Source organism: Thalassophryne amazonica, chromosome 5, assembly GCF_902500255.1.
Source record: "Thalassophryne amazonica chromosome 5, fThaAma1.1, whole genome shotgun sequence".
Classification (NCBI taxonomy): domain Eukaryota; kingdom Metazoa; phylum Chordata; class Actinopteri; order Batrachoidiformes; family Batrachoididae; genus Thalassophryne; species Thalassophryne amazonica.
Genome location: NC_047107.1, coordinates 90,576,285 through 90,601,674, shown reverse-complemented (window position 1 = coordinate 90,601,674; position 25,390 = coordinate 90,576,285). Strand labels below are relative to the sequence as shown.

Below are 25,390 nucleotides of genomic sequence, written 5' to 3'. Positions count from 1 at the left end.
TAGTTCCCCATCCAAGGCTGGTACCCATTTACAGGTGGGTGGAGAAGGACAATGGCTCCCTATCCTAGTCCTCAGGGATCCCCTAACTTGCACATTGTCAATTTCTTATTCAGGTGAATGTTAACTCTTGATTGGTTGAACACACCTGAAGTAGCTTTTGGCAGAGCAGAGAGAGATAGAAAATGTGCAGATTGGGGGAAACCTGGGAGCCATTGCAGTAAGATCATGCAGATGAAGTGTCACCTCCAAGGACACAGGTAATCTGAAGCACAGACTTGGACTCAAACCCCAGACTATATATATTGGTGCAATTACAGTACGACCATAAAGCTCAGTTGGGCTACCAAACTATAGACCTAGGTTTGATTCCCTGTCCTGCTACCTGTCTGTGCCTTTGGTCAAAAGACTTTGTCCCCATTGTTCCAGTCCACTCAGCTGTAAGTCGTACTGGTGCTGGCAATGGACATAATCTGCATCGGACTGGTGTCCCATCCAGTGTGTCCCAATTCAGGGTTTGCACCCTTCTAAGGGCTGTGCCCCACAAAACTCTTCAGGCTTCAGGCTGTCACACACAGGCCAGAACAAGAACTTCTGAAATGAGACCGTCTAGGCCACAGAGCATTTTGCTATTGAGACATTATGTATTCCCGCCTCTACCCCCGTTGCCTGGCAACCTCAGCAGCTGCATGCAACAAGCTAGCATAGTGGGTGTAACCCAAAGGTAGTTTAATAATTATTTTGTTAGTACTTATTTGTACTTTACTTACAAACACTACTTTGAAAGGTATTCCTTTGTCTTTTTTAAAATTGACCAGCCTAGTTGCACCACATATGACGTAAGTGGCTGACGATTACAGCCTTAGAAGTGTGCAGTCATTGAACTGGGACACAGCCGGAGACTCTCATCCACGTCATGCTGTGGAATCTAGAAGATAAACACCGGTACTAACGGGCCTCTATAAGTCTCTATTTGGTTGCAAAGCCAAGATGTAACGCGTCACGTGATAAATCTCTTTCTGGGCCGAAAACAAACTGCGCATGTGGGTTTCTCTACAGTGAAGGCTGACCCAGTCACTTTGTTTACATTGACAAATTTCTTTTCTTGTGCACCAGAACGGGTTAAAAAGGCCTTAAATTCATTTGACTCTGATTGGGTGATGTCTGTAAATGTTGCAAATGGCACAGGATGCCGGCTGCCATTAAACACCAAAGGAGAGGGTGCGTTAGGTTTATGTCACAGAAGCGTGTTTTGAGGTCAGAGCGCATTTCTGCCTTCACAAAATGCCTCAAGAAACCACAAAAAAATGCATAAAAGTACTTACTTTACTCATAATTGTTCTCAGTCTGGCTAAATTGTCAGACTGACACACTGATTAGGCAGCTAATCTCGTTTTCCACAGCGGAGCGTGCACGAGGGTGCGTTTGTTTAATAACACAGGACTGTGCATTTCTGCATTCACAAAATGCCTCGAAAAGTGCATAAAAGTACTTACTTTTGTCATATTTGTTGTCAGTCTGGGTAAATAGTCAGAATAATCTCACTTCCTCAGCGGAGTGTTCGCGAGACAAAAACAAATGTGTTTTCATCATGGTAAGTGGTCAGAGCTGTTATTGCCGACCACCAGCTAGCTCCTGCACAATGTGAACGGAATAACGAATAATTTATAGATTCTTAATGATACCCGTCCCACTTGCAATCACTGATCTAAAATACTTTTGCAAAGGTGACTAACATTATCTGTTGGGTCCACTTGGCAGTAACATGTCTAATGTTGTCATGTTTATTTATCTTACTCTACTCTGCATTACTCTGCTTTTTTCTTTGCCATTAGTCGGAAACCTATAGAAAGACAAATCTGGCGAAGTTTCAGGTCGATTGGTGCACATGGGCACACAACACTGTGGCATTCTTTCACTGTTTACACTGTGCCACCAGAACCAACGAGTGCAGAGAAAAACACGTATTCTCTTTGTTTGGGTCCGGAAGGAGATTCATCACGTGACACGTTACGTCAGACTTTGCAACTGAATAGGTCTTACTTCTACTTAAAACTCCGATCCTACCACAAATTGCTGTGCAACTGCCACATGTGCCATCTGTAATTCAGACACCATATGAAAACACAACATGCTGGATGTAAGTGAGGCAGATCAGAATGCAATTTGAGTTAATCACCTGTTTGATTCTGACGTGTTTACTTGAGAGCTGTGAGCTGCGTTTGTTTGTTTGCTTACATGCGCACTGCACACCTGTACAGTGTCAGCTGACTCCTTATCAGGGAGTTTGTGTTGTTTAAAGCAGTTGGCACTTTACTGAGCAGCTTTTGGTGGATGTTAAGCAGTAGCTTTTGTCAGTGAAAGTGGATGGAGAAAACTGCTTGAAGACTGACAACCCTCCAGTGGCTGAGGCATTTATTTACCTCCACCAGTTAAGTTGGAGGAGGTTATGTTTTCACCCCGGTTTATTTGTCTGTTTGTTTGTTTGTGAGCAGGCTGGAGCCCACAATTTTGCACATATTGTTATGAACTGAATTTTATGAACTGATTAAATTTTCAAGGTCATAGGTCAAAATCAGGAAAAATCTTGGAAAATTGGATCCCTATCTTTAACATTGAACAAATTTTCAAAAATTCATAACTCTGTCAACAAAGATCAAATTTCTTTCATATTTGAGAACATTAGGTAGGATGGCATCCTTTATCACCTGACAACATTTGATCTGGATCTGATCCAGATTATAGATTTTGTGGCCATTTAAATTTAACATTGAAAACCTTATTTAATGTATATTTCACATTATATCTTAATCAAACATGCCCCAATCACTCTTATACTTGAAAGTGAGCAGACTAGCACTCAGTATCACCTGACAAAGTTTGATCCGGATTAGGATTGTGGCTTTGTGGACATTTGAATCTAATATTGAAAAGCTGACTTGGTGTACATTTTGCATTATATCTCAATCAAAAGTGCCTCAGTCACTCTCTTTTTTCAGTTATGGATTTACCTAGACTACCAAAACTGGATGGAGGTTTCAATTTTATGCCTGTTTGTCTGTCTTCCAGTTATCAGTCAGAAACCAAGTGCCAAAAAGCAAAGACAAATTGTGCGTAGCAAGTAATCAATGTTCTGTAAAAATGATCTGAAAAAGAGTTCAGAAACCAAAAAACTTGGGGGGAAAAAATAACTGACAACACCACACACACACAAAAAAATTAAAGTCAAGTGCATGAACTACATACATTTGATCACATCTAATTTATATTATGAAAAGCCACTTCTAACAGAACTTTGACCTTGATCATTTTTTCTAAGGTAAAATTTTCTGCATTTGGAAACTAGTGCTGGTGGAGGTTTGAGCTCTACAAGCGCGGTGCTCTAGTTATGTCTTGTGATATTTTCTGACCTTATCTCAAATATTGAGGTTTAGCAAACACACAGATAGTTTGCACCTTTTGTTTTTCATTTGAATTATCATGTAAAATTTTAGAAATGCAACACTTTTGCAGAATTGTGTTTGTGTCTATTAAACACACTGTATATATGAAAATGCATGCACACGTATGCATGAATACAAATGATCTACTTTTAATGTTACGTCCTATATTTATTATAGGAAAGTACTACCTTGTGTGCGATGTTACATTATTGTAGTACTTTTAACAATAACTCCCAAAACACAACAGTCATGTGTGACTGATGAGGGAGACAGGTTTCATAATGTTTCCCTTGTGACACAAACCCTCCAGTCCTCACACATACCCCAAAATAGAAGGGATTCAACCCAGTCTGCAGGAAAACAGTCTGTCTGCAGGTATTCCTTAATGAAATTCCATTTCTTATCCTCAGAGCCAAACCTCATACTGGCTAGAGCGCCACATCAGCACTTGCCAGCTGCTCCTCTCCTCCTCTCATGCACACATGGTGTTGCACACCATCCGTTTCCAGGGACCTCATAGCCGGGGTTGAAAACTTTCATTCACTGCTTAAATTTCCTTGAAATTGAAACTACTTTCAGCTGTTCCTTACAGATAGCTTCAGCCTGGGCCAGAGTCCTGAGTGCTGCACAATGTAGCATTTCTTCTGAAGATCATTTGTGGCAAACAGAAGTATAATTCTGGCTTGATTATGCAGTATTATATTGACAACATGCAACAGTGGCCACTAGGACCTTGTGATTAGCAACAAGTCTTCATAAACTGCATGCAAATATGACAGAGGCCAGCGGGAGTCGCTGTGCGTGCGTTAGTCAGTCAGCCTCATTCCCCCGTCAGCCAAAGGATTCTGTGGTCACTCGGGCCAGAGGCCGGACTTTGACCGACTGGTCAGAGTGTTCGCCTCCCATGCTGGAGATGACGAGTTTACATCCCGAGGGGAGCAAGTGGGAGGAGTCACAACAGAAACACAACGCAGAGCAAACTGATGCACAACCAGCATGCCTGTTTTACCACAGACTGTTTATATCCTGGACTATCACTCATAATAGTGTTTCTGAAGAGCTGGTTTGAAACTCCAGTGAGGTAGTTCCAAATGTTGCCAGTGTGTAACTCCACCAACAGTAATTCCCAGTCAACCCATAAATTAGTAAAGAGGTGGCGCACAGGCAATACCAGTGTGGCCTGGGCAGGATGGATGAGGCCTGAACTCACCCTCCCATCTCAGATTTACCAAAGAAGCTGAAGCTAACAGGCTAAGCTTGGTTCAAGTGTTTTAATAATGTATATTTTAGTCTGGAGCCTATCCCAGCAGTCACTGGGCGAGAAGCAGGGTACCTTCTGGACAGACCGCCAGCCTATCACACATAGACAACCTATGGTCAATCTGTTTGGGAATGCAGATGGGTGATAAACTACATCTAATTAGTAACATGCTTAAATTCAGCTGGTCGTCTCAGCTGATTTTGCTGGTGGCGCTCTCAGGAGGGCAGCAAAGCAGCGGAGTGGAGCCCGCGGGAGGCTGCAGGCATCCTCACCAGCAGGGACTGTCGCGGATCGACCGCTTAACCCACTGCAAGCAGTGCACAGAGGTCTAAAAAGTAGGCTGTAGGCCAGGGGTGGCCAAGTTCGGTCCTCGAGAGCCACCTTTCTGACACTCTTAGTTGTCTCCCTGCTCCAACACACCTGAATCCAATGAAAGGCTCATTAAAAGTCTGCTAACGAGTCTTTCATTGGATTCAGGTGTGTTGGAGCAGGGAGACAACTAAGAGTGTCAGAAAGGTGGCTCTCGAGGACCGAACTTGGGCACCCCTGCTGTAGGCTAACAATTAACCGAATTATTTTAACAGCACAAATGAACAACAGTGCAATTTCAGTCTTTTGAATGATGGAGGAAGACAGCTTCACACAGGCTGACGTCACACACGTAAAAACACAGGCCTAAGCTGTGAACAGCACAAACCAGTACAAACATAGCACAAACTATAGAGTCCAGTTTGGAGAGATTTGGACATGGGGGGGGGGGGGGGGTGTTGAGTGACATCACAGGTCAGCAAATATATTTTTGAATTACTCAAAAGCTTTAAGAGCACAAATGAAAATTTTTACGGCACAAAACAGCACAAATGAACAACAGTGCTATTTTACGTAATATTTTGAATGGTGGTGGGCAGCTTCACGTAGGTGGATCCTACGCAAACGATGACGACAAGTGTCCAGAGAAATGTGACACACAGCCTTGGAAACAAGCACACACACACACACACCCCACCACCACCACCACCACCACTTATGTCTATTAGAATCTGAAATTTCCTAGCTGCATATATAGTAGCATTTATGGAGTTTCTGATAAAAAATTTTGCAGACAGATCGACTCACTGACTCACTGACTGACTGACTGACTGACTGACTGACTCCGTCATATCTGTGCTTCCTCTGCTAATTGCAGGAGAAACATAATGGAATCCTGAAATCAAAATTTAATGAAGAGGGTTTTCATCTTTCCTCTTCTGTTGTCTAAAATTATGTTTTGATGAATTTTCATAAAGTTTTAGGGTTTTGCTGTGGTGGTGTCATATCAGTGGAACTCAAGCTAGTATTTATCAGTCAAAATATTGGCATTGATAGAAGATGTTGTCCATGAATGATTTAGACGGCTGTGCTGTGTGTGGATGTGGATACAGAGCATTTTGCACACATCACGAAATAGGAGACAGCGGTTAATGTCTCTGTGCCAGTCCCATCATATCAAACTGTGAAGGGGGATTGACACTGAGCTGATCCCAGCCTATGATCATATTTTCAACAAAATCACTCAGGATTTCAGAGGATTACTGCCCATATAATTCTTCATCATCACATCCTCTTATTTAATCCACACAGCATTTACATTCATTTAGAGCTTTTTGGCAGTTTGGTGCTTTGAATTTTATATTTTAACACGTTTTGACACCTGTTGGTTTTGAATCATGCAAAGAGTGTGTAGGTGTGTGTGAGAGAAAAAGACTGGGCTGACAGAGCCAAATGTCCTGTGATGAATCCAGTACAGCTGGAAAACTGGAGCTCTAAACTGCACATGAACAAGGAACGGGCATCCATCATGATTTAACTTATTTCATTTAGAGCTCATCAGGCGGCGCTGACTAGTCCCACAGTGGGGCCAGTAAAGTAAACTTTGGACCACTTCCCACACTGGCTTCATTCAGAGTCGGGTCTGCCTCGGCAAAAACGTTTGTTCTGCTGAATCAGTCATAGTTTTTGATCACTTCTTTGAAGTCAGTCAGGCTGAAAAAAACATGTATTTGGTATCTTGAAACAGGGAAGACACCAAAGACAAGAAGTCAGCCTTCCGGAACTGTGCACTTTTATCTATAAAGCAAAATGCGTCTGTGTCTGTGTGTGTCTATGTGGCTCGCATATCTCTCTGACTTTTTGTCAGATCGGCCTCAGCTTTTGGACATGGCTCACACATGGCACGATGATGTGCATCTTTTATTATGAAAATTTTGGGGATTAATTTTCCAAAACTTTATTTTGAAGTCATCATCATTATTGGCACAAGGTGGAACGTTCTCACGCGCCAGCTTCGACAAAGATCGTCGACAAAGATGAGACACTCGCTGCCTTAAACAGATGCGTATCTCTAACGCGTTCATTGGGGGAGAGATGGAAGAAATAAATTAAAGAAATAAATAATACAACCCCACTTCCACTGAAGTTGGGATGTTGTGTGAAATATAAATACAAACAGAATACAATGATTTGCAAATCCTCTTCAACCTATATTCATTTGAATACACCACAAAGACAAGATATTTAATGTTCAAACTGTTTGACTTTTTTGTTTTTGTGCAAATATCTGCTCATTTTGAAATAGATGCCTGCAACACATTTCAAAAAAGCTGGGACAGTGGCAACAAAAGACTGGGAAAGTTGATGAATGCTCAAAGAACACCTAATGCAGGGGTGGCCAAGTTCGGTCCTCCAGAGCCACATTCCTGACACTCTTAGTTGTCTCCCTGCTCCAACACACCTGAATCGAATGAAAGACTCATTAGCAGATTTTTAATGAGCCTTTCATTGGATTCAGGTGTGTTGGAGCAGGGAGACAACTAAGAGTGTCAGGAATGTGGCTCTCGAGGACCGAACTTGGCCACCCCTGACCTAATGGGAAACAGGTGAGGGTCATGATTGGGTATAAAAGGAGCATCCCCAAAAGGCTCAGCTGTTCACAAGCAGAGATGGGGTGAGGATCACCACTTTGTGAACAACTGCATGAAAAAATAGTCCAGCCGTTTAAGAACAATGTTTCTCAATGTTCAATTGCAAGGAATTTAGGGATTCCATCATCTATAGTCCATAATATAATCAGAATCCGGAGAACTTTCTACATGTAAGTGGCAAGGCCGAAAACCAACATTGAATGCCCGTGACTTTCGATCCCTCAGGCGGCACTGCATTAAAAACTGACATCATTGTGTAAAGGATATTACTGCGTGGGCTGAAGAACACTTCAGAAAACCATTGTCAGTTAACACAGTTTGTCGCTACATCTACAAGTGCAAGTTAAAACTCTACCATGCCAAGTGAAAGTCATACATCAACAACATCCAGAAACACTGCCGCCTTCTCTGGGCCCAAGCTCATTTAAAATGGACAGAAGCAAAGTGGAAAAGTGTGCTGTGGTCTGATGTGTCCACATTTCAAATTGTTTTTGGAAATCATGGACGTCATGTCCTCTGGACAAAAGAGGAAAAAGTCCATCCAGATTGTTACCAGCACAAAGTTCAAAATCCAGCATCTGTGATGGTATGGGGGTGTGCTAGTGCCCATGGCATGGGCAACTTACACATCTGTGATGGCACCATCAATGCTGAAAGGTACATCCAGGTTTTGGAGCAACACATGCTGCCATCCAAGCAATGTCTTTTTCAGGGACGTCCCTGCTTATTTCAGCAAGACAATGTCAAGCCACATTCTGCACGTGTTACAACAGTGTGGCTTTGTAGTAAAAGAGTGCAGGTACTAGACTGGCCTGCCTGCAGTCCAGACCTGTCACCTATTGAAAATATGTGGCGCATTATGAAGCGCAAAATATGACAACAGAGACCTCAGACTGTTAAACAACTGAAGTTGTACATCAAGCAAGAATGGGAAAGAATTCCACCTACAAAGCTTCAATTGAAGTATTAAATTGAATATAGGTTGAAGAGAATTTGCAAATCATTGGAATCTGTTTTTATTTACATTTTACACAACGCCCCAACTTCACTGGAATTGCGGTTGTACACTCAGAGCTATGTGAGCCACAGACACACAGACAGACACACAGATGCTTCATGCTTTATTATCACAAGGCGGAACATTCTCATGCGCTAGCTTCGACAAAGATCGTCATCAAAGCTCCCACTTTTCTATAGGAATACATGCTTCCTACAGGCACTGCACAAGTAATGATAATGGCAGCACTGATATTGAAATCTACTCAAAACCCGCACAGATTCTACTAGTTTCTGTCTTTTGATTCCCACCACCCATTATGATGGCAGTTACGTGGTGTCAGCTCATTCTCCTAGACTTAACTTCAGTCACAGCCCAGTCTCACGGTTTTTTTCATCCTCCTGTCATGAAATGATTTAAATTTTTGTGATGGTTTTTTTTTAACTCACTATTACTAACCCTACTCCTACCACCAACCCTAACCATTAACACCCCCCCGGGTGCACTTTTAATTACATGCAACCATCACGGAATGAATTAGAATGAATTTGTGCTGCCTTGACAAAAATTTGGCACTTTTTGTGACAATATGACAAACAAATAGATTAACGTATATTTCGTGCTGCTGAATCACGACAATCCGTGAGACTGGGTTGTCAGTCACTACAGCGAAAATGTGGAGTGATCAGGACATGATACTGCAGGGCTGGAAAGGTTCCTATTAATGAGGAAGCTAAAATGAAGGAGGGTAAGCATGTAAAGAAGGCTGTGAAGACAGGTGGATATCCAAACTGGGACTTTGTCAAGTCACCGGCTACATCAAGCAAAGCAAGAAAAGACAAATCACGTCAAGACCAGAGAAACAATCTGGTCCCTAAAGTGAATGGAGTGTCTGAAAAGCTCAGTAGAATCTTTGTAAAATCCAGCAACCTGTTTTCCTCAAACCCAGTAACATACTGAGCAGATTCTTGTGCACCCTAAGGATCAGGCTGCTCTGTGAAGTGAGGAGCGCTCACTTCAGGACTCTGCAGTTAACTTTCATCTAACAGACAAGTGGAGAGCAGGTGACTCTGGAGGACAGGGGCTGGACACCAGTTTATAGATTGGGGTTCAACTTCAGGTGTGTACTTCATGCTGCCTGTTCATGCATCCTTAGCCAAGACACTTAATCTGCATTTTCGCAGTCCACCCAGATGTAAATGGGTACTAGCCTTGCCTGGGAACACTATGGTATTAAAGGGAAAGCAGTGGTCCAATGGACATTAGGGCTCGTATAGGATTTTCCCAGCCCAGTCTCATTTTTTTCTTTCATGATACCATCATGAAATGTGTTGCATCTTCATGACAGTGTCAACTTTTGGTTACTATTATGATCCCGAACCCCAACACCCACCCCCAGTGGTCACCCCAAATTTCTTGATACATTACAAAATATTTTCATAACATCATCACAAACATGTTCTATATGAAATCACTTTGCGTGAGATAAAATTTTTGCTATGTGATTGGGTTAATTTTCCACATGTACTTCTTTGAACAAACAAGAGTCACAGTTTTGAGGACAAGATGAACATTTTGCACAGAAATGATAGATAACTGGAGGATGAATGGTTAGGTCATAGGTGGGTCTGAGACACTAGCTTTCTGACCCTTATAATATAAAACTTTCATCTATTCCTAAGAAGATAAAGGACATTTCTCACATCCATAAGGTGCAGAACACCCAATGATCCTCTGGGGACAAGTAGACTTGAACAACTTTCAGTGGAAACTGTAATCATGATCTGTATTCACAAACCTAATTGGTTTGTTTGTCTGTTTTCAACAGACTGGAGCCCACAATTCTTCATATATCATTATTACATTTTTACTGAAGATTCATATCCTGATAGACAAGAAGTGATTCAATTTTCAAGGTCATAGGTCAAAGTCAGGAAAAACCTTGGAATATTGGGAAAATCCCTGTCTTTAATGTTGAATGAATATTCAAAACTTCATAACTCTGTCAAAAAAGATCAACTTTCTTTCATATTTGAGACCATTATGTAGGATGGTATCCTTTATCGACTGACAAAGTTTGATCTAAACAGATTTTGTGGCCATTTAAATTTAACATTGAAAACCCCATTTAATGTATATTAACTTTTACACAGAAATAAAGTTGCAACACAAGTATAACACATGTAACATAAATGCAGCAGAGACAAACCAAGGCAAAAACATGGTGGTTAAGAGGTCATCCTAAGTAAAACGTCATGAGTCCATCCACGTGACATACAGTCATCTTACAAAGTCATGGGTTGATGATGGGTAGATGACTACCATAAAACAGAGGGTGTAAATGCCCATCTCAAGGTTCCTTCAGTAGATGAGACAAGTCATTGTTCTTCGTATATTGTATATAGTTTCCCCACACTTTTCCAAATTGCTCCTGTTTACCTTTAAGAGTGTATGTAATTATTTCCAAAGGCAAGCATAAAGATACTTCTTTAAACCATTGTGTGATACTTGGTTTACCCATCCCTTTCCACGTTAATGCAGTCACTCTTTTGGCTTGTAGTAAACAGATGTTTATAAAGATTTGTTTTTGGTGATTGGTATTATGTCCTTTTAGGTATAAACCAAGCAAAAAAAAAACTTTGGTTCCAGCTCAAATCTGATCAACAAGAACTCTTGCACTGCCACTCTGACCTCTTTCCAAAACTCTTTTATTCTCGGACACATCCTCAAGCAGTGAAAGAGTGTATCCTTATCTTCCCAGCATTTATTACACAAATCAGGGATTTTACTATTAAATTTGCTTTTCTGGTGTGATATATATACTGTCATTAACCAGTTGTATTGTAGAGGTCTGAACCATGTATTTCCCGTCCGGGTTTGGGCTGCTTTACATGCACTACTCCATTGTTACATTGTTATTTCCTCCCTTAAATCAGCTTTCCATGCATTAAGTTTAGAAGCAGAAAATTCTGGGGAAGATGCAATCAATAAATTATAAAATTTGGAAATTATACCTTTTCTGAGAGGATTTTTGTTTAAAATTTTCTTCAATGGAGTCATTGGGGGAGCTTTTGCAGACTGCCCCTAGTTAGTGCCAATAAAGTTTCTGAGTTGTAAATATTTAAAAAAGTGTTTGCAGGGAATATTGTGTCTAAAAATTAGCTCCTCAAATGATAATAGGTTCCCATTATTAGCAAAGATATATTTTATCTGACTTACCCCTTTATCTGCCCAGATCTTAAACCCTGCATCTGCTTTACCTGGCACAAAGTTTCTGTGTAGGCTCTCAGTTGTCCAGGTGGTTTCCATTGTAGAGAAGCTTGAATCTTTGACTGGGCTGGGTTGCTTGACGCGAGGACGTTTCGCTTCAAATCGCAGAAACTTCCTCAGCTAAAATTCTTGCTCTGGAAGTCTGACTTCTGTCTGACTCTTGTAGAGAAGAATAAAACAGAAACCAACAAAAGCTGGAGTTTTAAACCTAACCAGACCCCTCCTACTGAGAGGCAGACTGCTATAGGCTAGTGACTAAAAGAGCTATTGTTTTCCAATCATGTTGTTAACTATGGGATTAGATGTTATCTTTTTGAGGTTTTTGGGTTTATCTGAATAAAGATGAGCGGAAAGTGGAAGTTCTAGAGGGAATGACTCAATAGCCCTCCATGTTGGAGCTTTATCGATGGCGAAATAAAACAACAATGTTCTTAACTGAGCTGCCCAATAATACCACACCGTAGGGCACCACAGCCCTCCCTCATCATAGGGTAGGAATAGTAATGACAAACAGAGCCTGGGGCGTCTGTTGTTCCACAAAATATTATAAAACAATTTCTTTACTCTTGTAAAGACGTCTGGAGGAGGCAGCAAAGGGATATTCTGGAAAAAATATAGTGGCCTGGGAAGAATACGAGGTCTGTTAGAAAAGTATCTGACCTTTTTATTTTTTGCAAAAACCTGATGGATTTGAATCACGTGTGCTTGCATGAGCAAACCTTGAACCTTCGTGCGCATGCGTGAATTTTTTCACCCCTGTTGATTGAGTCATTTGCTGGCAAGCAGCCTTTGTATGAGGTCGTGTGTAGTGCTCTCGGTGGTTTTTCATTGCAAGGAAAATGGCGGAACGACTGGAGCAGCGCTACTGCATCAAATTTTGCCAGAAACTGGGCAACAGTCAGGTGGAAACCATTCGGATGATTCAGACGGCTTTCGGTGACGATCCTATGGGCATCACACAGATTAAGGAGCGGTACAACCGGTTTAAAGACGGCCGCACAACGGTGGAGAGCGAGCCACTCTCCGGTTGGCCATCAACATGCTGAAATGACCAGATCATTCCAAAGTGAACGTTGTGGTGATGTGGGACCGTCGTGTGACTATCTGAGAAATTGTGGAAGAGGTGGACATCAGCACTTTTTCAATACATTCCATTGTGACAGAAGATTTGGCCATGAAAAGAGTGGCGGTGAAATTCATGCCGAAGCTGCTAACGGCGGAGCAAAAGCACCTCCATGTTGAAGTCTCACAGGACATGCTGTGACATGCCCACCTTTTCCACAGTTTCTCAGATAGTCACACGACTGAAAAGTCACCGAAAGCCGTCTGAATCTTCCGAATGGTTTCCACCTGGCTGTCGCTCAGTTTCTGGTAAAATTTGATGCAGTGCTGCTCCAGTCATTCCGTCATTTTCCTTGCAATGAAAATCCGCTGAGAGCGCTACACACGTCCTCACACAAAGGCTGCTTACCAGCAAATGACACAATCAACAGGTGTGAAAAAAATTCACGCATGCGCACCAAGGTTCAAGGTTGGCTCATGCAAGCACACGTGAATCAAATCCATCAGGTTTTTGCAAAAAATAGAAAGGTCAGATACTTTTCTAACAGACCTCGTATTCATTTTAAGTATGTTCATTCTCCCAACTAGCGATATTGAAAGTCCTGACCATCTCTCAACTGTTTTAGTAATGGATTTTATAGTTGGGCCATAATTGGAACTCACAACTTCTTCTAATTTAGAAAATTTTACATTATATCATAATCAAACATGCCACAATCACTCTCATATTTGAAAAAGAGGTGCAAACTGGCACTCATTGTCACCTGACAAAGTTTGATCTGGATCTGATCTGGATTGTGGATTTTGTGGACATTTGAATTTAATATTGAAAAGCCCATTCGGTGTACATTTTGCATTATAGCTCAATCAAAAGTGTCTTAATCACTCTTATCTTTCTGTTATGGATTTACCTACACCACCAACATTGGATGGAGGTTCCAGTTCTATGCCTGTTTGTCTGCAATGACAAATTGTCCATAGCAAAGATAACCAGTGTTCTCTGAAATTATCTGAAAAAGAATTCAGAAACTGAAAAAGTTGGAAAAAAAAATCTGACACCATAAAAAAATAACTTAGATTCAGGTGCATGAACTAAATACATACTCCTGACATGTGATCACATCTAATTTATTTTATGAAAAATCACTTCTCACAGGACTTTGACCTTAAAATTTTTTTCCAGGGTAAAATTTTGTGGAATTGGAAACTAGCGTTGGTGGAGGTTTGTGCTTCACAAGTGCGGTTCTCTAGTTTAACAAATTGACGTTGCTGTTGTGTGGGCCGCCAGAAGAGGAGGTACTGCTGGCCCACCACCAGAGGGCGCCCTGCCTGAAGTGCGGGCTTCAGGCACGAGAGGGCGCTGCCGCCTACAGGAACAGCCGAGGTGACAGCTGTCACTCATCAACTATGACAGCTGTCACCGATCATCTGCATCTCACCCGGGATAAAAGCAGGATGACACCTCCACCATATCGCCGAGATATAGACTTCTGTGAGAGGTAATATTCTCTGCCAGCATTCAGTGATTTCCAGAGCTATTGTGTTGCAGCTGTCAACCAGAGGACCGGCGTGGGTCACGACTGTTTCGTCCTTCGTCTCCTCAGATAAGTGGTTAAACAGACGCTGCACGAGTGTGTGTTAAAGGTGGAGGTGGAATTCCCACCATTATTGCTACGGGGTGTACGCACACCCACACTTGACTGTCTTTGATTTCCGCCAGCAGTACCAGATCCGACACGCTGAGACCACCTGGGGACTTCGGGACTTGGCGGCTCCAGTATCCTTCGGGTTCAGTGGTGGTGGAAATCGTGTGGTTCCGGTTCGTCTCCAGACGGGCGTCTCCTATCGTCGAGCCTGCCCACACGACACCTTCATTAATTGACTTGTATTCATTCTGCTGTGTGTGGTTGTGACATTCGCAACAGTAAAGTGTTCTAATTTAACTCTCTCTATTGTCCGTTCATTTACGCCCCCTGTTGTGGGTCCGTGTCACTACACTTTCCCAACAGTTGCTTGTTCTCTCCTCCAGAGGCTATATGTTGGGCCTCTTCCACAGTCTTGTGGAAGAGGCCACTGAATGATGTCTTAGAGTCCATAAAAACCTCAGGTGCTAGAAAGTACACATATAGATATTTCATAAGTGGATGACTGTCTTGTTGGATTGCAGCAATGCCATTGGACGGAGACAGAAAACAGCATTTATTTGCCTGGTTGGGCTGTGACATTTTAGTCTGCGTAAAGCTGAATTCCAGTAATGATACGAGGTCAGACATATGAAATCATGCAATCGACATGCTGTTCTATCCAAACCAAGGGCTAATTTTCAGGATTCAACTTTAATAACTAACTGTTACAAAAATCTATTTCTTAATTCACATAATTCATGAAAAAAAATCCATGTAAGCAGGTTTTTATCTGCATCTCCACCATTAGGGAAGCATTAGCCAAATCAGCAGAATATTTAAAGGTTCTCACCAGCCTCCTCGATCACTGTAATCATCCTTCTAGTGGCTGTCTTTTTCTCCCCTATCACCTTCGGTCATGTCAGAGCACCCAGTCTGCCATTTTACAATATTAGTTCTGTGTCAGGGGCAATCCTACTCATGTAGAGGAGCAGTAGAAAAATAAGGTGAGCAAGATAGAAAGCCATGGCTCCTGTCTGCTCATCACCAAGGGAAGAGGAAGCAGCACCAGCGACCTAATCTCTGCCTCTGATTATCTTCTCAGTGCAATCAGATGAGAGCCACTCCAAGAAGTGAAGAATGTATAATTATGCTCAAATCTCCTATGACTAAAACACAGGATAATTAGCAGGCCGAGAACTTCTGTCGCCTTATTTGAATATGTTTTGGATGGAGGTTTGGATGAATGAGATTGCAGTGTACTGTACTTCTGACTTATAATAAATAATAAAGAGCCAACATGTCTACAAAAACATAAACAACCTCATAAGAGTACATGCCAAACCTTTACCAGTCCCTATACACACTCACGGACTGCACATCACATGCACTCACGGACTGCACATCACATGCACTCAATGACTGCCCATCATACGCGGTCACGGACTGCACATCACATGCACTCACGGACTGCACATCACATGCACTCAATGACTGCCCATCATACGCGGTCACGGACTGCACATCACATGCACTCAATGACTGCCCATCATACGCGGTCACGGACTGCACATCACATGCACTCAATGACTGCCCAGCATACATGGTCACGGACTGCACATCACATGCACTCAATGACTGCCCAGCATACGTGGTCACGGACTGCACATCACATGCACTCAATGACTGCCCATCATACGCGGTCACGGACTGCACATCACTTGCACTCAATGACTGCCCATCATACGCAGTCACGGACTGCTCACGGACTGCACATCACATGCACTCAATGACTGCCCATCATACGCGGTCACGGACTGCACATCACATGCACTCAATGACTGCCCATCATACGCGGTCACGGACTGCACATCACATGCACTCAATGACTGCCCAGCATACGCGGTCACGGACTGCACATCACATGCACTCAATGACTGCCCAGCATACGCGGTCACGGACTGCACATCACATGCACTCAATGACTGCCCATCATACGCGGTCACGGACTGCACATCACATGCACTCAATGACTGCCCATCATACGCGGTCACGGACTGCACATCACATGCACTCAATGACTGCCCATCATACGCGGTCACGGACTGCACATCACATGCACTCAATGACTGCCCATCATACGCGGTCACGGACTGCACATCACATGCACTCAAGGACTGCCCATCATACGCGGTCACGGACTGCACATCACATGCACTCAATGACTGCCCATCATACGCGGTCACGGACTGCACATCACATGCACTCAAGGACTGCCCATCATACGCGGTCACGGACTGCACATCACATGCACTCAATGACTGCCCATCATACGCGGTCACGGACTGCACATCACATGCACTCAATGACTGCCCATCATACGCGGTCACGGACTGCACATCACATGCACTCAATGACTGCCCATCAAACGCCGTCACGGACTGCACATCACATGCACTCAATGACTGCCCATCATACGCGGTCACGGACTGCACATCACATGCACTCAATGACTGCCCATCATACGCGGTCACGGACTGCACATCACATGCACTCAATGACTGCCCATCATACGCGGTCACGGACTGCACATCACATGCACTCAATGACTGCCCATCATACGCGGTCACGGACTGCACATCACATGCACTCAATGACTGCCCATCATACGCGGTCACGGACTGCACATCACATGCAATCAATGACTGCCCATCATACGCGGTCACGGTATGCACATCACATGCACTCAAGGACTGCCCATCATACGCGGTCACGGACTGCACATCACATGCACTCAATGACTGCCCATCATACGCGGTCACGGACTGCACATCACATGCACTCAAGGACTGCCCATCATACGCGGTCACGGACTGCACATCACATGCACTCAATGACTGCCCATCATACGCGGTCACGGACTGCACATCACATGCACTCAATGACTGCCCATCATACACAGTCACGGACTGCACATCACACGAACTCATGGATTGCACATCACATGCACGGACTGCACATCCCATGCACTCACGGACTGCACACCACACAAACTCACGGACTGCACATCACAAGCACTCACGGACTGCACATCACATGGACTGCACATCACACGGACTGCACATAACACGCACTCACGGACTGCACATCACACACATGGACTACACATCACATACATTCACGGACTGTACATGACATGCACTCATGGATTGCACACCACACACACTCACGCACTGCACACCACACACACAGACTAATCACACGCACTCATGGACTGCACATCACACGGACTGCACATCACATACACTCACGGAATGCACATCACAGACTGCACATCACATGCACTCACGGAATGCACATCACACGGACTGCATATCACATGCACTCACGGACTGTACACCACACAAACTCATGGACTGCACATCACACACACAGACTAATCACACGCACCAACGGAATGCACATCACACGGACTGCATATCACATGCACTCACGGACTGTACACCACACAAACTCATGGACTGCACATCACACGCACAGACTAATCACACGCACTCACGGACTGCACATCACACGGACTGCACATCACATACACTCACGGAATGCACATCACATGGACTGCACATCACATGCACTCACGGACTGTACACCACACAAACTCACAGACTGCACATCACAGGGACTGCACATCACATACACTCACGGACTGTACACCACACAAACTCACAGACTGCACATCACACGGACTGCACATCACATACACTCACGGACTGTACACCACACAAACTCACAGACTGCACATCACACGGACTGCACATCACATACACTCACGGACTGTACACCACACAAACTCACAGACTGCACATCACATGGACTGCACATCACATGCACTCACGGACTGTACACCACACAAACTCACGGACTGCACATCACAGGGACTGCTCATCACATACACTCACAGAATGCACATCACACGGACTGCACATCACATGCACTCACGGACTGTACACCACACAAACTCACGGACTGCACATCACACGGACTGCTCATCACATACACTCACAGAATGCACATCACACAGACTGCACATCACATGCACTCACGGACTATACACCACACAAACTCATGGACTGCACATCACACGCACAGACTAATCACACGCACTCACGGACTGCACATCACACAGACTGCACATCACATACACTCATGGAATGCACATCACACAGACTGCACATCACATGCACTCACAGACTGTACACCACACAAACTCATGGACTGCACATCACACGCACTCATGGACTGCACATCACACACACAGACTAATCACACACACTCACGGACTGCATATCACACGGACTGCACATCACACACACTCACGAATGCACATCACACAGACTGCACATCACATGCATTCACAGACTGTACACCACACAAACTCATGGACTGCATATCACACGCACTTACAGACTGCACATCACACACACTCACGGACTGCACACCACATGAACTCACGGACTGCACATCACACACATGGACAGCACATCACATGCACTCACGGACTGCACACCACATGAACTCACGGACTGCACATCACACACATGGACAGCACATCACATGCACTCACGGACTGTACACGACATGAACTCACAGACTGCACATCACACACATGGACAGCACATCACATGCACTCACGGACTGCACACCACATGAACTCACAGACTGCACATCACACACATGGACAGCACATCACATGCACTCACGGACTGTACACGACATGCACTCATGGATTGCACACCACACACACTCACGGACTGCATGTCAAATGCACTCACAGACTGCACACCAGTGAAGGGATAGAATCACATAGCACATTTCTGGAAATGTCTTGATATGTGCCTAACAACTCATGGTCAGGTCAAGTCTGGGAGCATATGCTTGTGCTGGGCATCACCAAATGAACCAAAATGCAGAACCACAATAGGTGCTGGATGGAAATGTTGGCGCTCTCTTTTTCTTCTCCAGCTGCCAGGATCCTCAACACTGAGGCACCTATGTGTTGGATTGTGCCCAGAGAAATGTGACACATGGCCAAAATATTGGAGGTGAGTTTCCCTCATGATGCAATGAAACCTCATCTGAGTCAAAGTAAGGAGCATGTGATGGTGCCATGCGTCTAAGCATCCAGCACATACCAGAGAACTACTTTTGGTTCTGGATGGCAACCACCCAGGTAGACAATTGAGACAGCTCTACATAATGAAAGAAATCCTCAACCACCCAGGTAGACAATTGAGCCAGCTCTACATAATGAAAGAAATCCTCAATCTTCTGGAAAAAGGTGAAATGTGGGTGTCACATTGGTCTTCCCTAGCCCCTGTGATCTTCAACACTGAGGCACCTGCATACTGGTTCTTGCCCTAAATAAACATGTAACACGGCTAAATCATTGGAGATGATGTTTCCTCACATTTCCATTCAATTAATTTTATTTATATCACAACAGTGTTGCCTCAAGGTGCTTCACATGGGTAAGGTTTAAACTTACCGACCCCCTGAGCAAGCACACAGGTGACAGTGGTAAGGAAAAAGTCCCTCAGGCGTTTTTTTGAGGAAGAAACATCAAGCAGATCAGACTCAAAGGAGTGGCCCACTATTTGGGACATTCAATAATCAGTAAACTGGTTGGCCTGTGACATGACAGTCTGTGTAGAGCTGAATTCCAAAAATGATGAGATGAATACTGATGATAAGAAATCATAAAACTGACATGCCAAACCATGGGATCAATTTCAGGATTCAGCAGTTGATTCAATTGATACACCTCATCTTATTATCCTAAGTAACCATTTGTCTGACACAAAGTCATAGCAGTGGTACCCAATCCTCCGAAGAGATGTAGCATCAACGATATCTAGTTGTGGCCTTCGGCCAATCGTTAGTGTTTATGTATGTCAACACACTTGCATTAAGTCATTCATTATTGTCCACTCATCAGGAAGGATGCTAAAAATTTGAACTTAGGATCTCCTTCTTTTTGGTTCACATCCAAGGCTCACATTCATATTAGCTGGGTGCAACATGTACATCATGAGAATGATGCTAAACAGCATCTGAGATTGCAGGTGGTCCTCCATCTTGCAGACAGTGCTTTGTTTGGGAGTTGGTGGTGAGATTAACAGTTTAGGCATCACATCCTTCACAAAGCTCAGCACCAGCAAGGAAGATCTTTTACTTCCACACTGTAGAAATGTTACCTCCACAGATAAAACCACTAGAGGTCTATCACTCAGGTCATGCTCTGGAGAGTGGGAGGCCTGGTGCAGTGTGTGTGTGTGTGTGAGTGGGGGGGGATCAATGGCACAGCAACACAGAGGTCCAAACCTGAGGAGGGGATTAGTTGGGTGTGCACCTGGAACCTTAAGGCGTGTTCATTTTTGTATATCTTTAAGTGACAAAACTTCAAATGAAATTCCAAATAAAATCTATCACAGCATCTATCTCACCGCATTAAAAAAAATAAAAAATGCTTTTATTTTCATGCGCATTCAGGAAGTGGCAAAAACAGGAACTTTTATCTAAATCCACTTCAACAATTAATACACAAAATGACAAAGTGATTATCCAAGTCTTCAGTGGGTGGAACTGTGGTCATTGCTGATATGATTAATGTGGGTGCTTTTGGCCAATGGAGAAAAAAACCCCAGACATATTAAAATGTAATGGCTCTCCCTCTCCTGCTGCCCAACGCAAGATAGAAAACATAATTTCCGAAAATGTCAGAGCAACTGAAGTACAAGGGCTTTCAATAAAGTATAGGTCCTTTTTATTTTTTTCAAAAACTATATGGATTTCATTCATATGTTTTTACGTCAGACATGCTTGAACCCTCGTGCGCATGCGTGAGTTTTTCCACGCCTGTCGGTGACGTCATTCGCCTGTGAGCACTCCTTGTGGGAGGAGTCGTCCAGCCTCTCGTCGGAATTCCTTTGTCTGAGAAGTTGCTGAGAGACTGGCGCTTTGTTTCATCAAAATTTTTTCTAAACCTGTGAGACACATTGAAGTGGACACGGTTCGAAAAATTAAGCTGGTTTTCGGTGAAAATTTTAACGGCTGATGAGAGATTTTGAGGTGATACTGTCGCTTTAAGGACTTCCCATGGTGCAAGACGTCGCGCAGCGCTCTCAGGCAGCGCCATCAGCCTGTTTCAAGCTGAAAACCTCCACATTTCAGGCTCTATTGATCCAGGACGTCGTGAGAGAACAGAGAAGTTTCAGAAGAAGTCGGTTTCAGCATTTTATCCGGATATTCCACTGTTAAAGGAGATTTTTTTAATGAAAGACGTTGCGGGCGGATTGCAGCATCGGCTCGCAGCCGCCGCAACGCTCCGCCACAGGAAAAATACCTCCATTGGAAGCCTTAAGGACAAGTTGGAACATGTCCAGCTGTTAAACAATTTCTCATATACTCACTCCACTGAAAGCCATCAAAAGCCGCCTGGATTTTACAAATGGTTATCAACACGGAGGTGTTTTTCCTGTGCCGCCACACCACGCCGGCTGCGTCCCGACGCGTGGACCCGTCCGCACGTCTTTCATTAAAAAAAATCTCCTTTAACAGTGGAATATCTGGATAAAATGCTGAAACCGACTTCTTCTGAAACTTCTCTGTTCTCTCACGACGTCCTGGATCAATAGAGCCTGAAATGTGGAGGTTTTCAGCTTGAAACAGGCTGACGACGGCGCCTGAGAGTGCTGCACGACGTCCCTCGCACCGTGGGAAGTCCTTAAAGTGACCAGTATCACCTCAAAATTTCTCATCAGCCGTTAAAATTTCACAGAAAACCAGCTGAATTTTTCGAACCATGTCCACTTCGATGTGTCTCACAGGTTTAGAAAAAATTTTGATCAAACAAAGCGCCAGTCTCTCAGCAACTTCTCAGACAAAGGAATTCCGACGAGGGGCTGGACGACTCCTCCCACAAGGAGTGCTCACAGGCGAATGACGTCACCGACAGGCGTGGAAAAACTCACGCATGCGCACGAGGGTTCAAGCATGTCTGACGTAAAAACATATGAATGAAATCCATATAGTTTTTGAAAAAAATAAAAAGGACCTATACTTTATTGACAGACCTCGTATATAAATAACTACATTTTAATTGGCGCCTCAATTTGAATGTTAAACGATGAGTCTCCTGTTTTCCCAGAGGAGTTTGGTGGGAGAAATGGAGGGTAAAAATCAAGACACAGTTAGCTGGAGGGGATGAGATTAACCGAGCAGACTAAATCCAAATCTGCGGTGTGAGTGAAACACTAGTTACAAGGACAGCAACAACGGAACCACAAAACATTCTCAGTGCATTGTGGTTTTTCTTTCTTTTTTTTTTTTCTCACAGCTTGGAAACAACAGCCTGTCAGACACTGAAGATGGACGAGAAGAAAGCGGTCGACACAGCAGAGAGAAACGGCTGTGTTAAAGGAAAAAGACGCAAGCACAACAGCCATCGCAGGGTCAGAAGGTCAGTCGGTCTTTGTGGTTTTTGTGGATTTCATTTAAGACGATTTCAAAACTGTCAAACAGGATTTGAACACCAGAAGGGGCACTGAGAGTATAAAAAAGAAATACAAACAGTATGGCACTCTAGAGTAAATCTCTGTGGAGTAGACAGTGTTATGTGTCGGACGCAGTCGGAGTACCGACCAGCGTTTGACGTAGGACCCAGCATAAAGGAAACAGAGCGCGGTTCAAAGGATAACAGAATTTAATGACATAACAGTGAGTGCTTAATTAATAACAAATAAGTGAGCGGTCTGGCGAGGTGGAAGAACGGTGCGCTCCCAGCAGCACAAACGGTCCAGAGCCAGAACAGTTCGGACCCAAGGACCCCGCCGACACCCCCCAGGTGGCCGCGACCAACCGAGTCTGTGAAAGAAGAAACCATCATGTGAGTCCACCACTCCACACACAGAGAGACCACTCAAAGGTGTACATAAAACAGCAAACACTTCCTGGCTTAATCACCAATCAGCTTCCCACCCTGCAGGCATGGAACACCCAGTTCAATTCTCCACTGCAGTGGAAGCTGATTAAACGACTAACATAACAGCTCAATATAATAAGGTGTGAGGGACACCACATTTACTGACTGTACTCATGTTAGTCACAAAACCTAAAGTACCTCAGGAAGTGTGCTGACGAGCGTGAGGCCTCACCCCCTCCTCTTTCACAGACCATGGCATCAAACCTGGTATGGTCTCTGCGTCCATGATGATGAGATGGTTCTCTGAATGTCGATCTCACCCGTCTGGTCACAAGGTCGAGTCTCTGGCAAATACACACTGTGTACTCCAGACTTAAATGCAACCATGCCCCAATCCATATAGATGCACCACAGCTGTGAGTCCTGACGAGCTGCACATGACCAGCCTCAGGTGATCAGGGTGAGGTCCTAATAACTCAGCCACTCAGTCCTGAACGCATGCCACCTGGAAGGAAAAACAGAAGACAGAAAACAGAAGACAGAAACAAAAGCCAGCCAGGCACCCCAGCCACAACAGCCAGTTCTCAAAAACTGAGTGACTGTGCAAGAAGGAGAAGAGTGAGGGAAGCCACCAAGACACCCAGACAACCCAGAAGAAGTTACACTCTTCTGTGGCTGCAACTGGAGAAATTGTGCATAGTGCAATGTATAAAGTTTGTATTTCTTCATAAGTGATGTAAGTAAAGTCCAAGGTATTATTCAGTGACTTGGAAATGTTCATGTATCCATCCCCTGACTTGTCTGAAGAAAACTGGCAATTAAACTGATTCACGTGTGTTGTACCAAAGTGTTCCATTACTTATGCAACCCATCATCTTGGCTTTGATATTTTTATTTAATTTATATCAAGGTGTAGATATTTGCTTTCAGTTTGAGTTTAAGGAGGAACATTTTAGAAATTTTAATATAGAGAATCCTGAATTGCTTTTTGTGTTCAAAATGGCATAATTAAATTAAAATCTGTAAAAGCCCAAGGGGGTGAATACTTTTGCAAGATACTATAGGTGCGCCTGTAACCAGTTTTTTGAAATGGCCATTCTGAGAGATTGGCCTTTCAGGACTTCCTAAGGTCAAAAGTCGTGACCAATACAAAGCAGTATAGGGTTCATGTTGCGTTTAAAAGTAACCAAAGGTATGTATCTGTAATCAATTCCTTAAAATAAGCATTCTTATTGCGTTGACCTTTCAAAATCACCCAAGGTCAAAGGTCATGATGAATAGAAAAGTGGTATAGGACTTTAGCCGTCTCTTCAGTTTTAGCTTCTTGGGGAAGGAAGCTCTCCTCGAGTGGCTTTGACCCCATGTGATATTTAGATATTTAGATATACCTTTGTATACTGGCATAGTTCCACCTTAGAATTGAAATATAATATATAAGATGTACCTTACTGAATTTTCATATGCTCTGAGCACTGGGCAGAAATTGTGACCTTGACCTTTGACCTTGATTTGTAGCTGATTTTTTCCTCAAAATCAAATCATTTTGCACTTGGTTGACGCTCGGTCTTGGGTAAAGTGGACAGAACCTACAGGAGGTGGGTGATGAAAGCATGGATGAAGATCTCAGCTCCAGAGTGTGAGGACCACACTCTGGAGCTGTTGAGGTAATAAAACAGATCTGATGGAAAAAATGGTGCACCGCATAAGCCAGCCTTTCAAATGGGGTTGCATTTTAACCCCACGGCACGGCGCCTCACTCTGATCCAAAGAGAAAACTCTGTGAATCCTGTGTCCATGG

General features: G+C 43.7%; 1 protein-coding gene across 1 annotated transcript in view; it reads left to right on the top strand.

Annotated features, from left to right (window-relative positions):
- Positions 1–25,390, top strand: part of srrm4 (serine/arginine repetitive matrix 4) — a 227,973-nt gene that overhangs the window by 148,774 nt on the left and 53,809 nt on the right. Inside the window, exon 2 of the mRNA XM_034170863.1 lies at positions 23,008–23,130. Coding sequence (XP_034026754.1) covers positions 23,008–23,130 — 123 coding nt within the window. The remainder of the gene's footprint in view (positions 1–23,007; positions 23,131–25,390) is intronic.